This window comes from Osmerus eperlanus, chromosome 3 (genome assembly GCF_963692335.1).
Source record: "Osmerus eperlanus chromosome 3, fOsmEpe2.1, whole genome shotgun sequence".
Taxonomy (NCBI): Eukaryota; Metazoa; Chordata; class Actinopteri; order Osmeriformes; family Osmeridae; genus Osmerus; species Osmerus eperlanus.
The window spans coordinates 19,916,966-19,932,365 of record NC_085020.1 but is presented as its reverse complement, the minus strand read 5'-3'; the positions used below and the strand labels follow the sequence as shown (position 1 = coordinate 19,932,365).

At 50.3% G+C, this 15,400-nt stretch overlaps 1 protein-coding gene across 1 annotated transcript; it reads right to left on the bottom strand.

The window, feature by feature from the left end:
- On the bottom strand, positions 1–4,003 carry dusp19a (dual specificity phosphatase 19a). The gene is made up of 4 exons (XM_062456169.1): positions 2,982–4,003; positions 2,512–2,558; positions 2,196–2,348; positions 1–1,075 (listed from the first exon to the last, which is right to left on the bottom strand). Exons 1-4 carry the CDS (start codon positions 3,202–3,204, stop codon positions 854–856), a joined length of 645 nt encoding a protein of 214 aa, XP_062312153.1. The 5' UTR covers positions 3,205–4,003; the 3' UTR covers positions 1–853.
- Positions 4,004–15,400: the final 11,397 nt, after the last annotated feature.

Genomic DNA, 15,400 nt, shown 5'->3' with positions numbered 1-15,400 from the left:
TTGAAGATAGTAAGAGCCAGATACGCGTTTCAATTTGTCATTTTTGTTTAAAACAAAGCACATTATTAAACAATTTATTTCATGACATCAATTACAATAAAACACTAGTAGTTAAACTCTAGACTGTAATAAATCTAGTAGAACAGGACAGAGGCTTGCAATACAAAAAAAAACTATATCTAAAGATAACATCAAAAATGACTACCTCCTATTAACGTATACTACAAAATCTTGAAGGATACCTGTAACATTTGTATGATCTGTTGGGTTATGAGGAACTCTCTCATGAATTACAGTAGAATATGAGGAGGTTGTCCTAATAAAAGAAGTGGATCACCATATTCTCTTCTACTCAAAACATCACACACTCAAATGCATCAACTGGTTAGGGAACAGCTTAGAGAGGCTGGATAGCTAGATGAGTAGTTAGGTTTGTAGATTGTTATTGAAATTGATATATATATTATCTGTATTGGTGTTGTATGGACAGGTTTTTTTTCTTGGACAGTGTGATCCTCTATTATACAGTATCATAACATTCCCCTCCTGTTCCACAAAGAATGGATCCCGACTGGTCTCTCTGACGTCTCTCTGGTCTCTAAGACCTTTCTGCTCGTGATCCTTTTGGCCATATTGAGATACAACAGCTAAGACTGATAGCAGTTTTAGAATCGTGAACCTTTAGAATGTCTCCCAGTTCCAGAATAAGGTGTTTTATCGATTCAAACTATCAAACCATTAAAACTTAATATCTGGGATTTTGCCGTTTCAAAACAAGCATTGCATTTTTTGAAGGGGACAGCTCAGTTTTGGCTGTTGTATCTGAATCTGGCACCACACAAGTTCTCCCTCCTCAGGCGTGGTTGGTGCCGTTGACCTGACCCTTGACCCCTGCGGGGCTGAAGCCCCGAAGCTGCTCCAGGAAGCTGGGGTTGGGGCAGGTGGTGGGGCGCGCAGACTTCACTGCAGAGAAGGCCTGGTCGAATGGCTGACCCTCCTTCAACATCAGGTAGCCAATAACGATGGAGGCCGCCCGCGAGATTCCAGCGTTACAGTGGACCAGAACCACGCCTTTCTGTGGGGTGAATAGGACAGGGTTAGGATTAGCATAAGGACAGTCCTAGACAATGTTGTGGGGTGAATAGGACAGGGTTAGGACTAGCATAAGGACAGGGCTGGACAATGTTAGCATAGTTCTGGAAGAAGGGTGTAGACTGGATAGGGTTACTGTAGTTCAGGGGTGGGCTCTGGAACAATCTTTACATTAGGGATTGTTCTTTACAATCGTTGCTGTTCTCTACTGTCCTGTAACCTATCACTGCTCCCACTGCAATGGGAAGACCAGTAAAGCAGCATTATGGGAAGTGTAGTTTAGATGTATGGAAAGTATAGCTTGACAGTAGTTTAGACAACAGTCACCAGTCCAGAAGTATTATGGGAAATGTAGTTTATATTTGGTAGTTTACAGTTCAGACCGCCAATGAATTGACCAGAAGCATTATGGGAAATGTAGTTTAGACTTGGTAGTTTACAGCTCAGACAGCCAAGGATTGACCAGAAGCATTATGGGAAATGTAGTTTAGACTTGGTAGTTTACAGTTCAGACAGCCAATCGATTGACCAGCAGCATAATGGGAAGTGTAGTTTAGACTTTGGTTAAACTCCTCACAGCCCGACACGTGTCAGAAATATGGCCTGAGCCCAAGCGGGATTGGTTACATGGCCACATTACCCTCTTCTCTTAGTAACCCTGCTCATTAGCAGCAGACTAACTAATCAACCACAGGGGCAAAATGACAGGTTGTCAAATTAGAGACGGATTTCCCACTTAGCTAAAAGCAACAAGGTTTGATGAGGAGAGCTGGAGTTACTGGTGCATCACAGGTGACAGAGCAGCTAGCCATTACTCCCTTCCACTTAGCAACCTCCATGGAAACGCCGCCTCATCACCGCCTGTAATCATAAACCCAGCTGGCGCTAGACGGGCCCAGTGTCAGGTTGGGCCGGGCAGCAGGGCAAGTTGGTAAAAGGTTGTATGACACACAAAGGCCCGTAGTGATATGATCTTTCTACAAGGGCTTTTAATAATGCAAGGTGAAAACTCCCAATCTATTATTTACGCTGGCCAGAGAGAGGAGGACAGCGGAGGAGTGCAACGCAGGGCCCAAAGCAGCCCGACACGAGGAGCGCTGTACCTCTGAGTGGGCCTGGTCTATGAACTGTGAGCACTCCTGGAGGTAAGAGGTGATGTCTGTGTCCGGCTGGTCCAGGATCCTCACGCTCTTGTAGATGAAGAGGTCGGGGAAGGCGTTCTCCACGCCGTACGCCACGTTCAGGATGTGGGACACCTGGGGCGGGGTGGGGGGGAACGGGGGGGGGGGTGAAGGGTGGGGGCGCAGGGGGAGCAGTTGTCACACACCACAACCCAACACAACCCAGCGGCACAGAGATCCTCGGACAAGACAGGAGGATAGCGGGACGGGGAGATTGTCGCTCTGGACCGAGCCATACCTTGTGTTTCCTCAAAGTGCTGAAATCATTAGCAGCATCTTGTGAACCTATAGTGTCGCATGAAAGGAAGAGAGGAGGAGGGGCAGGTTAGGAGATGAGTGGATGGGAGAAGGAAGACAGGGGATCAGACAACTGATCGCAGTCTGTTACAGCTCAACATGTCTGAGCAGTTACATGTCATCAATTCTCATCTGATATTATATCAAATAGGATCTGTAAGTTGGAACTCATCCTTGTCTGTGTGAGAGGGAGTTGCTGCAAAGCTACACCAACTTGTCACTCCTATTCCAAACACATTGATTAGTCTTTTCTAACTGTAACCACATTGGTGTTTTCTGGGTCGGAAGGTTTTCTACCTTCTACACTCACCCATGTTCGTTCACAACCCTTCTAGTGTGCTTTACGTATCCCACAGCCAAAAAATATTTTCCCTACGGCAGCGTTCAGTAAGTTGTATCTTCAGCACTCACCCAGAAGCAGGCATGGTTTGACCAACCCCACCTGCAGGTCCCAGCTGTGGTCCGGTACGTATCCGCAGGGGGTCTCCGGCTGGGCCACGTCCTCCACCACGTGGACTGTGGAGCCCTTCCATGTCTCGATGATCCTGCGGCCGCTCAGCGAGGTCACGCGGGTGCATTGCTTCCTCAGCTTGGCCTTGGAGAAGCTCTGGATCTCCTGGGCCAGAGACTGCATCTCATGGGTCTGGTGTGGGGCGTCTGGGCGGAGAGGGGCTGGGGCTGGGTCCTGGTCCTGGTCCGGGTCCGGGAGAAGGCTGGGTCCTGGTGGATGCCGATAGGTTTGGAGAAGGAACCGGGTCTGGTGGTGTCGAGGCTGGTTTGTTGACTTGTCAGTAACGGGTCAGGCTGTAATAAAAGGCTGGAGCAGTTCCCCTCTGCGAGCATAGATGCGCTCTCCTCCGTGTCTCGGCTTAACTGTCGGACTGCCACCCTCACACACACACGTACACACACACGTACACCCACACACATAGACACACACTCTCCAGTTCCCCGAAGTCTCGAGGAAACCCAGACTGAAAGATGAGACCTGCACTCTCTCACTCACCCCACCTGCCTGCTCACAGCACGCAGCAGATGAACAGCCTTTCGGCTAGGGCCCTGTGGCCGTCTAACCAGCTCACAGCCTTGACGTCTTCCCTGGTTAGAAACAACATTACATCAAGGGATTGTAGATTGGCACAGCGGCCATTGCTTTCACAGGATTTGTATGTGCATGTATGTGCGTGTGCTGGCCTGTGAGACAATAGTGCAGTACTAAGTTTGCATGTTCATCTAAAGCCATGGGATTCAGGGGATTTGGACAGTGAGTAGAGGGATCTGTGGTGATCCAGGATCACCACTGGCAGTGGGACACCCTGCTCACCACTAGATGGAGATAGAGTACAAGCAGTCTCTCTCTGCCTCTCTCTCCCTCCCTCTATCTCTCTCTCTCTCTCTCTGCCTCTCTCTCTCTCTCTATCTGCCTCTCTCTCTATCTCTCTCACCCTCTATCTCTATCTCTCTCACCCTCTATCTCTCTCTCTCCTCCCTCTAGCTCTCTCTCTTTGTGTGTCTTTCTCTCTCTCTCCCTCTCTCCCTCTCTCCCTGTCTGTCTCTCTCTCTCTCTCTCTCTCTCTCTCTCTCTCTCTCTCTCTCTCTCTCTCTCTCTCTCTCTCTCTCTCTCTCTCTCTCTCTCTCTCTCTCTCTGCCGATCCATCCATGTCTCGTCTTCATCTACATTTGATCTACATTTCCACTCGTGTCCACTTCGTGTTAACCCCCTGTGTGTGTGTGTGTGTGTGTGTGTGTGTGTGTGTGCGTGTGTGTGGAGTTTCTGGTGTCAGGGAGGGAGGCTGTGCTGGTTCAGATTGCAGGGCGGCCATCAGGGAGATGAGCCCAGTGTGTCCAGGGGGGGTCGGAGGGTGGGGGTGAGGGTGAGGGGGGTGGAGAGGGTGTGGGGGGATGGAGCCTGCGGCCAGCAGCTCAGGTTGCCCGGAGCTCATCAGGGCTAATTAGCACTCAGCAATGAGGTGGTAGTGTTTAAAATAGGAGGAGATGTACCCTGGAGGGATGCCCTGCCCCCCCCCCTCACACACACACACACACACACACACATGCGCCCACACATAAACGTACACACACACACACACACGTCGGTGATGAATTGAGTTCTGCTCTGTGAGCAGAGCTTGTCTGCTTTCTAATTGACGTCTAGAATGCAAAGGTTGACTGTGTCTGATCACGTCCATAGATTATAGAATCTCATCTATACAGAACTGAATTATGCCACATAATTCTTATAGAGGCTCGCACATAGGGCCGTATCACATCTCTATACCTCGTACATAGAAGGGGACTGTACTCCAGGAAACCCAGGAGCAGATGAGGAAGACAGTCTGGCTCTCAGTAACATGACTCACTGATTGTTTTCTGGACTTCGGCCCTGACTTTACTTTACTGTAAGATGAATTTGAAATGAATGACAATAAATAAGCTCTGTTGGTTTAGGAACTGTCTTTCCTTTTATCCACCCCCAAATAAATCAGCCCCCACCAAGACCACAAGTCCCTCAGAGAGACTAAAGTGTGGTCCTAGTCTGGGGGCAGGACGAGGAGAGGAAATCAGAGGGAAGGAGAGGAGAGGATAGAAGAGAGGAAAGGAGAGGTGGAGAGGAGAGGGGAAGAGAGCAGAGGAGGAGAGGAGAAGATATGAGAGAGTCAAGGAGTGGTGGAGAGGAGAGGGGAGGAGAGGAGAGAGGGGAAGAGAGGGGAGGAAAAGAGGGGAGAGGAGAGGGGAAGAGAGGGGAAGAGAGAGGAGGGGAAGAGAGGAGAGGGGAAGAGAGGGGAAGAGAGAGGAGGGGAAGAGAGGAGAGGGGAAGAGAGGGGAAGAGAGGAGAGGGGAAAGGAGAGGGGAAGAGGGTGGAGGGAAGAGAGGAGAGGGGAAAGGAGAGGTGAGGCGATAGGAGACGTGAAGAGAGGAATGGAGAAGAGGAGATAGGAGAGAGGAAAGGAGAAGAGGAGAAGAGAGGAGAAGACAGGCAAGCGAAAGGAGAGGCAGGAGGACAGCAGAGGAGTTGGGAGTGAAGGAGAGGAGAGCAGCCATGTATGGAAGAGCCTCTATGTTCCCACAGCTGAAAAACTATTTTCTCAGCTCTCTGGGTTTCTCCTCTACTGCTCCGTACACAGCCAACTCTCCTTCACACCACTGAGAAAATAGCCACCAACACAACCCTTTCTGCTCCATGTGTGTGAATGTGTGTGTGTGTGAAATGCATATGTGTGTGTGCATAAGACTGTGTGCATGGGTGTGTGTGTGTGTGTGTCGGTGTGTGAGTGTGCGTGTGTGTGCATGCATGCGTGCGTGTGTGTGAGTATGTGTGTAAGTCTACCAGTGGGTTTGCCAGGACAAAACACATTTAGGAAGTATTTAAACAGCCGGCTGAGGAATAGCTGACGACTGTATGAACAGCTATACACATACATCTCCTCAGCTATATTACCTTCGTGCTCAGGTGCATCTGTCAGACCTAGAAATAGCCCTCAACGTGATGAAGACACCCAGCAGTACTGTGCTAAAACATCTCCATTTCCTCCCTCCGATGCCCTTTGTTTGTTATCCTCTGTCAGGCTGTTGGTCTGCGACTCTGCAGGGCCAGAGGAGGGGGGTCTGGACGGGTGGCTGGACTTGCTTGAGCGGATCCTCAGGGAACTGCCATGTTTCCTAGTATCCTCGTGTCCTAACCATAGATATATATAAACACTAGATGCCTTACGGCGGAGTCTAGAACGTCGGCACGTGGCGGCCATCTTGCTACAGTCAACTCGCTCACCCATAACATTATGTTGAATCTACGTGTACTTTTTAAATGACCATAACTTGCTCAATTGTCAACCGATTTTGAAACGGTTTGGTTTGTTATCAACGTCAGAGATGTCGTTATGCCACTGCAAAATTTAGCAAGTTATGGTCATTTAAAAAGTACATGTAGCATCAACACAATGTTATGGGTGAACGAGTTGACTGTAGCAAGATGGCCGCCATGTGCGGACGTTCGACTCCGTTGTCCGGCAACGCGGACGAGACATCTAGTGTTTATATATATCTATGGTCCTAACAACCTAGCTGGCCCCTCCATTTCCTGGCTAGCTTGGCAGGGGCCTGTGGGTGAGCTGGCAGTCAGATGGATGCTGAAAACCCGAGGAACATGATGGAATCAACACTTTCACAGCTTTTCCCTCGCTGACTTCTCTTCCAAATGTGTGCATGTGTGCGTCTGGTTGCTCTTCGCGGAGGTTTTCATGCCATATCGAAAGCTCTCAGTTTTTCCAGAGCTTGTGCGTGTTGGGTAGACAGCTGTTTGGCAGAGCTGTGCCTCTGGATGGTAAGGCTGTGCATGCGATCCAGAAGTGGCGTTTGTGGTCGAGGAAGCACACCCACACACACACACCCACCCACACAAACACACACACACCAGGAGAAAGAGCAGGCTGAATATCTGGCACCAGCAGGCCTCCAACGTAACAAGTAGTTACCAAGTCAGCCCTATGGTGACATATCACTGCATGCACAGGCTGCAGTGCTTACGAGTCAACCTGTGTGTCTATCTGAAGTGTGTGTGCCAGTAGGTCTATCCTGCAGATGAACACCGACCAGGCCTGATTCATGAAATGTGTCGTTGAGCCATCTAACACGCATACTCACACTCGTGACATGGATTGCGGAGCGGTGTCATGTGCTCCGGGGCAGCCAGCCTCTCCATGGATGTTTTTCTTTCTCCTGCTAAACCTCCTGGAGCTACCAGCAGCCGGAGCCAGCCACCCCAGAAGACAGCCCAACAGGGGTTCTCATGCGAGGGAGAAGAGCCCGGGGAGGAGAGGAGAGAGTTGGTTCCGAGTGAGCCAGAGAGGGGCAGCCTCGAAGCACTTAAAGGAATAAAACAGATTTATTTAGCCATAGAAGGCTTGGATTTCACTTATTCAAACAACAAACTCCCTCTCTCGGCGGGCTTCTCTTCCTCTGTCCACTCTGCGTGGTTTTGGACAGCTGCACACTTTATTTATGTTGGAAAAGCACGAGATGTTTCCAAGAATATTTCCATCTTTCACAGAGAACTTTTAACAGCAGTTTATGGTAACAGTAAAAGATCACCAAGCTTCAGCTACAGGTCGGCACAGGTCAGCCTTGGCATCACGATACAGGGGGGCTCAGCACAGGTCATTTGACGTGTTCGTTGCTTCTACTCAAAGCTGACGTAGTTTGAACCTTTGGCTATCGCTTGAGGAACAGAGAAATGCACGCCGCACACACAGAAACACACATAGAGACATTTAGACTAACACAAGCAGTGTGGTGGGCAGGGACAAACAGAAACAAGGCCACAGTTTAGTTGACTGGCGTGTCGGAGCAAGCTGATCTGTTTGGTCTCACTATGTTGGGATTCTCAGTAGGTGGTTAAGCTGCTCCAGAAGGCTGTCTGTCAGTCTGTCTGCATGCATGCATGTATGTATGTATTTATGTTTGTTTGTATGTATGTATGTATGTATGTATGTATGTCTATCTGTCTGTCTGTCTGTCTGTCTGTCTGTCTGTCTGTATGTTTGTCTGTCTGTCTATTAGACTGGTGTCCTGGTCTGTAGTGTGTCTGTCAGACTGGTGTTCTGGTCTGTAGTCTGTCTGTCAGACTGGTGTTCTGGTCTGTAGTCTGTCTGTCAGACTGGTGTTCTGGTCTGTAGTCTGTCTGTCAGACTGGTGTTCTGGTCTGTAGTCTGTCTGTCAGACTGGTGTTCTGGTCTGTAGTCTCTGTCAGACTGGTGTTCTGGTCTGTAGTCTCTGTCAGACTGGTGTTCTGGTCTGAAGTCTCTGTCAGACTGGTGTTCTGGTCTGTAGTCTCTGTCAGACTGGTGTTCTGGTCTGTAGTCTCTGTCAGACTGGTGTTCTGGTCTGAAGTCTCTGTCAGACTGGTGTTCTGGTCTGTAGTCTCTGTCAGACTGGTGTTCTGGTCTGTAGTCTGTCTGTCAGACTGGTGTTCTGGTCTGTAGTCTCTGTCAGACTGGTGTTCTGGTCTGTAGTCTCTGTCAGACTGGTGTTCTGGTCTGTAGTCTGTCTGTCAGACTGGTGTTCTGGTCTGTAGTCTCTGTCAGACTGGTGTTCTGGTCTGTAGTCTCTGTCAGACTGGTGTTCTGGTCTGTAGTCTCTGTCAGACTGGTGTTCTGGTCTGTAGTCTGTCTGTCAGACTGGTGTTCTGGTCTGTAGTCTCTGTCAGACTGGTGTTATGGTCTGTAGTCTCTGTCAGACTGGTGTTCTGGTCTGTAGTCTGTCTGTCAGACTGGTGTTCTGGTCTGTAGTCTCTGTCAGACTGGTGTCCTGGTCTGTAGTCTCTGTCAGACTGGTGTTCTGGTCTGTAGTCTCTGTCAGACTGGTGTTCTGGTCTGTAGTCTCTGTCAGACTGGTGTTCTGGTCTGTAGTCTGTCTGTCAGACTGGTGTTCTGGTCTGTAGTCTCTGTCAGACTGGTGTTCTGGTCTGTAGTCTGTCTGTCAGACTGGTGTTCTGGTCTGTAGTCTCTGTCAGACTGGTGTTCTGGTCTGTAGTCTGTCTGTCAGACTGGTGTTCTGGTCTGTAGTCTGTCTGTCAGACTGGTGTTCTGGTCTGTAGTCTGTCTGTCAGACTGGTGTTCTGGTCTGTAGTCTCTGTCAGACTGGTGTTCTGGTCTGTAGTCTGTCTGTCAGACTGGTGTTCTGGTCTGTAGTCTCTGTCAGACTGGTGTTCTGGTCTGTAGTCTCTGTCAGACTGGTGTTCTGGTCTGTAGTCTGTCTGTGAGGCTGGTGTTCTGGTCTGTAGTCTCTGTCAGACTGGTGTTCTGGTCTGTAGTCTCTGTCAGACTGGTGTTCTGGTCTGTAGTCTGTCTGTGAGGCTGGTGTTCTGGTCTGTAGTCTCTGTCAGACTGGTGTTCTGGTCTGTAGTCTGTCTGACAGACTGGTGTTCTGGTCTGTAGTCTGTCTGTCAGACTGGTGTTCTGGTCTGTAGTCTGTCTGTGAGGCTGGTGTTCTGGTCTGTAGTCTCTGTCTGTGAGGCCTGTCAGGATAAGCTGCCTCATGGCATCCCCACTGCTGGTGTTTGGGTTTCATCAGGGCCTAAGTCAGCTCTAATGCAGCCGGCAGGGGGCCAGGGCCTCTCCTCTACAGGAGCTGCTGCTGGGGCAGGATAAGCTCTCTGCTATGTCACACAGTCCCCCTTTAATCTGAAGAAAATTAGTTTTGAATGCCGGAATGTGTGTTGACGTATGTGTGTGTTTGTGTGTGGTCAAGGAACACACCTTCACTCCTGATTACACACACACACACACACACACACGTACACACACACACCATTCTTCTGAGAAGGTAATAGGTTTGTTGTCTCTGTTCCCACTCCATGGTGGGTGAGATGAGCAGTCGAGCAGGCTGGGGAAGGATGATCCTGCCTGCTGCTGTCCTCCTCCAGGCTGCCCTTCCTCCAGGCTGCCCTTCCTCCAGGCTCAGCTCCTCGCCTCTTCCCCCTCGCCACCACCCAGCCCCCCTCTCCTCCTCCTGGGCGCCTCTCCTGTCTCTCCCAGCGTTCTCCTCGCATTCACCTCTCCTACTCCCGGGCTCCTCTCCTCGATCCTCTCCCCCCCTCCCCCTCCTCCACAGCCCCAGTTCCAGCACTGACAGAAGGTTAGGAATGTTTTTCCAACGGTTCCGAGGATTCTAATTGGTGGCTGCTTCCCCAGGGCCTACAGAGTGTGTGAAAGCAGCGTTGGCCGGCGTTCAGCAGAGTCCCTCACATGCAAACGCTTCCCTCCACATCTGAAAGCAATTTGAGTAAGAATATCAGTTTGGTATCTGATTCCTAATCAGCTGTGGTGAGAGGCGGAGGGGAGACTGTGTGTCCAGAGGCTGGCGTGTGGCGTGTTCCATGTGCACCGCTAAAAGGAACCATGTTGACGAAGGAGAGGGCAAGGAATGCCGGGAACAAGGCAAGGCATTCAACCATCATCATCATCATTATCCTCGCCCCCTAACCAATCACTTAGTAGCGTGTTATTCCACAACACCCATCGTAACTTAATAAATGGTAAGATTTCAGGTGGCGGCTCGCAGAGTGCTATATCTCAGCCAGAGACATCACGGGTAAGGTGCGGTTGCTTGATGTGTTTTCACAGGAGAATGCAGCATCAGTGACTGTCTGACCAACACTGTTCGTCCACAACCAGGCTCTCATGGTGTTTTGGAGGGGTTCCTTTTGATTCAGTTATGAAGAAGGTCTTCATCGTCTCCCTGCTGTGGAACAGGCCTCTGTTCCTTCCCCCCCCCCCCCCCCCCCTCCAGGCCTCTCCTCCTACTGCCCCCCACCCCCCACCCCAACTTCCACCTCTGAATTTATGATATTGCAGCGTGGGAGGGGAGGAGGAAGAGGATGGAGGGGGGTCAGGGTTGAGGTCAGGGGAGGCCTGATAAACACAGACGTTTCATGAGTTTCTGAATAATGTTTTAATATCTGAGCAGTTTTTTTCTCTGCATTATTGTCGGGTCAAACGTGATTCCCACCAGTGTGAGCTTTCCTATTGGCCAGCACCTCTTCTGTTTCCACTGAAAATCCTCCTGCTAGCCAGTAACTTTGTTAAACTTGAACTGCGGTTAAACTGGGTGACAGGCGTGTTGAAATATTGAAGGTTGTGTGTTTATGTGTGTGTTCGTGTGTGATAATGTGTGTGTCTGCATATGGGTCAGTTCACATGTGTGTGTATCTAAGACTCCACTCTCTTCCCCTCTCCTCCAAGTGTTCTCTTCCTCACTTTTCCCTGATGAGTTGGAAGGCCGGCCCGGTGACAGAAATATGATGGAAAGTCCCTGTATCCCAGAAAGCACTAGGCCAGCCGTGTCAAATGGATGGGAGGTGGAAGGCTTCCCCTTGGAACAGGAAGTTAGGGAGGTGGAGGGCTTCCCCTTGGAACAGGAAGTTAGGGAGGTGGAGGGCATCCTCTTGGAACAGGAAGTTAGTTAGGTATGGGAGGGCTTCCCCTTGGAACAGGAAGTCAGGGAGGTGGAGGGCTTCCCCTTGGAACAGGAAGTTAGGGAGGTGGAGGGCATCCTCTTGGAACAGGAAGTTAGTTAGGTATGGGAGGGCTTCCCCTTGGAACAGGAAGTTAGGGAGGTGGAGGGCATCCTCTTGGAACAGGAAGTTAGTTAGGTATGGGAGGGCTTCCCCTTGGAACAGGAAGTTAGGGAGGTGGAGGGCATCCTCTTGGAACAGGAAGTTAGTTAGGTATGGGAGGGCTTCCCCTTGGAACAGGAAGTTAGGGAGGTGGAGGGCATCCTCTTGGAACAGGAAGTTAGTTAGGTATGGGAAGGCTTCCCCTTGGAACAGGAAGTCAGGGAGGTGGAGGGCTTCCCCTTGGAACAGGAAGTTAGGGAGGTGGAGGGCATCCTCTTGGAACAGGAAGTTAGTTAGGTATGGGAGGGCTTCCCCTTGGAACAGGAAGTCAGGGAGGTGGAGGGTTTGGTGGGCCAAATAGCATCTACTCACCTCTCCAGTCTCTCTCATCTACTCCAGCTTCTCTCATCTCTCCAGTCTCTTTAGTAAGTCTGTCCCAGTCCACTCCAGTCTCTTCTAGTATGCTCTCGTCACTTTAGTCTACTCCAGTCTCTCCCAGTCTATTTGAACGTCTGCAAACCTCTACAGAGTCTTATAAACTACCTCGGTAATCAGTAAGGCTGAAGCTTCTGGTGACCCATCCACAATCTCATAACTCTACTAGACATACATGTCTTAAAGACACACACGCACACACACTCTCTCTCACACACATGTTTATAAGAACACACATGCACACACACATCCCAGCACAAAGCTGAGATTTACTCTGCCACATATCGAACCAAACCACCCACTGATTCAGTTGGGACCCAGAATTAATTAAAGAATGCTGTAATGCTCTCTTGCTTTCTCTCTCTCTCTCTCTCTCTCTCTCTCTCTCTCTCTCTCTCTCTCTCTCTCTCTCTCTCTCTCTCTCTCTCTCTCTCTCTCTCTCGCACACACACATTAATGCATTTAGATTGGCAGTTTATGGTTTAGCCTATAGAACCCTGACAGGTGACTCAGCTAGTTTATACCAGAGTGGTTAATCTAATGGCCCAGAGTAAGTATCGCTAGCTTAGTTTAGCAAACCCCTGCTGGCTGGAGCAGGAGAGATGTGAGAGACTACAGCAATACTGTTATTAGACTGCTCATTCTCAGTGTTGTATATCTGTGTGCGTGTGTGTCCTGTCCTGTGGCCTGTGTACAAAGATCCTTTCTGACCACTGCAATGTGCGGGAGACCGCAACGGGTTCTGCTTAATGGAAAGCCAGAGTCACCCCCCTAGTACACACACACTGGTAAAGATAACAGAGGAAGGCCAGATGACCAGGGTGGAATTAAACTCAAAGTTCCTGTTCTCACACTGATTGTCGTTGGCAGTTTCTCTATTGTTCTAACAGATTTGCGCAATAAGACGGTTCCTTGGTTGTTAAGTTCCTCAGACCCCCTGGAGTCCTGTCTCCCCTTTGAGGTTCTCCACAGCCCACCATTTCCCACTTCCTTATACACACACATTGGAGGAAACGTTCTGAAGGGAGGGGCCTCAGACCTTCTCCACCGATGAGATGTCAGAAGGCGGTGAGGGACTAGGATGAAGGAGTCTAGGAGAGACCTTGGAGGATAAACTGGAACTGTTGAAAAACACGTCACGGAAGAAAGGAATTGAATCAAAGGATTCACAACGTGAGAAAGTTGTTGTTGAATTTCGCTACATAGTCGATCTGTCTTTAGCCTGGACCTCGTTATGTGTAGCCATGAGACTCGTGCTTCTTTGAATGTTCTGCCAAACTGTGCAAAGCACAGCATCTTTAACTGCTTTGGTCTAAGTGACTAGTAACTAAATATTGTGGTGAGTCCCAGATGGTAATATTTGTTGGAGTGTAGAGTGAAGTGCAGATCTGATGTACATCTTGTCTTGATGCCTCAACTATTCCACTGAGGCAGTCTGAACTTAATGAGAACCAGTCCTGTGTGTGTGTGAGCATGTCTTCTTCTAACAGCTTGTGGGAGTGTGTTCAACCGTATTCAAATGGGAATAAGCGCCAGGCTCTAACCACTCAGTACCCAGCCAGATTGTTTGAAGATCCGATTCAGCTGCTGTCGGTGACTCCAGACCGGGAGATTTGACTGTTCTTCCTAACCAAGACACAAGAAGCCTCTTTTATTGTTTACAATGTGGAAATCTTGTCAGGAGGTCAAAAATACACCTCAGTTACTATTTTAGGCCACGGGTCTAGCTGTGGAGTTGGGTCTGGGGGTGGAGTTGGGTCTAGCTGTGGAGTTGGGTCTGGTGGTGGAGTTGGGTCTAGCTGTGGAGTTGGGTCTGGTGGTGGAGTTGGGTCTGGGGGTGGAGTTGGGTCTGGTGGTGGTGTTGGGTCTGGTGGTGGAGTTGGGTCTAGCTGTGGAGTTGGGTCTGGGGGTGGAGTTGGGTCTAGCTGTGGAGTTGGGTCTGGTGGTGGAGTTGGGTCTAGCTGTGGAGTTGGGTCTGGTGGTGGAGTTGGGTCTGGGGGTGGAGTTGGGTCTGGTGGTGGTGTTGGGTCTGGTGGTGGTGTTGGGTCTGGTGGTGGAGTTGGGTCTGGTGGTGGAGTTGGGTGTGGTGGTGGTGTTGGGTCTGCTTCCAGTGGAGTTGGGTCTGGTGGTGGAGTTGGGTCTGGTGGTGGTGTTGGGTCAGCTTCCAGTGGTGTTGGGTCTGGTGGTGGTGTTGGGTCTGCTTCCAGTGGTGTTGGGTCTGCTTCCAGTGGTGTTGGGTCTGGTGGTGGAGTTGGGTCTGGTGGTGGTGTTGGGTCTGGTGGTGGAGTTGGGTCTGGTGGTGGTGTTGGGTCAGCTTCCAGTGGTGTTGGGTCTGGTGGTGGTGTTGGGTCTGGTGGTGGAGTTGGGTCTGGTGGTGGTGTTGGGTCTGCTTCCAGTGGTGTTGGGTCTGGTGGTGGAGTTGGTTCTGGTGGTGGTGTTGGGTCTGGTGGTGGAGTTGGGTCTGGTGGTGGTGTTGGGTCTGCTTCCAGTGGTGTTGGGTCTGGTGGTGGTGTTGGGTCTGCTTCCAGTGGTGTTGAGTTGAGTCTGTTCTAGTTCTGTCCGTTCAGAACCCAAGGACCTGGACATGGGAGTTGCCTGGAGCTATATTTTGGTATGCAGCCCACAGAACTCCCCACAGGGTGAAGTATTCATGGCTGTTTTTAACTGTCTAAATATTGGTAAGGAAGTCAGCCTTGCAGGGCCACTTCTGCGCTACCCACTGACATCACACACATCAACCCCCTCACCCCAACCCCCCCTCCCCTCCCCTCCCCCTCCCCCCTCTTCACTGGACAGTTGGTGGTGGCCATGAGAACAGCCACTCCAAGAGGGATATTTTGATAGCAGTTTGACCAATATTGAAGGCCAGCTGCCCACTAGTACAGGAACCTCCTCAACCAAAAGTCGTGCCATTAAAACAAAACCTCTCTGTCTGAGAATAACATTTTGGGCTGCTAACCCACGACCATATCATCCTCTTTATCATAGCAGGGTGGGTCCAAACCACCTGGGCCACAACCCTCACCCCTTCCCACCACCAGCCCCACCCGAGGATGATAATACACACACCACCACCCCATAGCCCTAATCATTCTGTTCATTCCTCCACAAGCTCTTTGTCTCCTGGCGACTGTGTCAACAACGTCAATTCACACCTGCCCTATCTGCTCGCAAGTTAGTCTTAAAGAGCCGTTAATAGGCAGCGCTGTAGCCTCGGCTTCTCTGCACCCACTCGCGGCATGAAGAACTTTGGCTAGCTTCTGGCCTGATTAAAGCTGCCTCC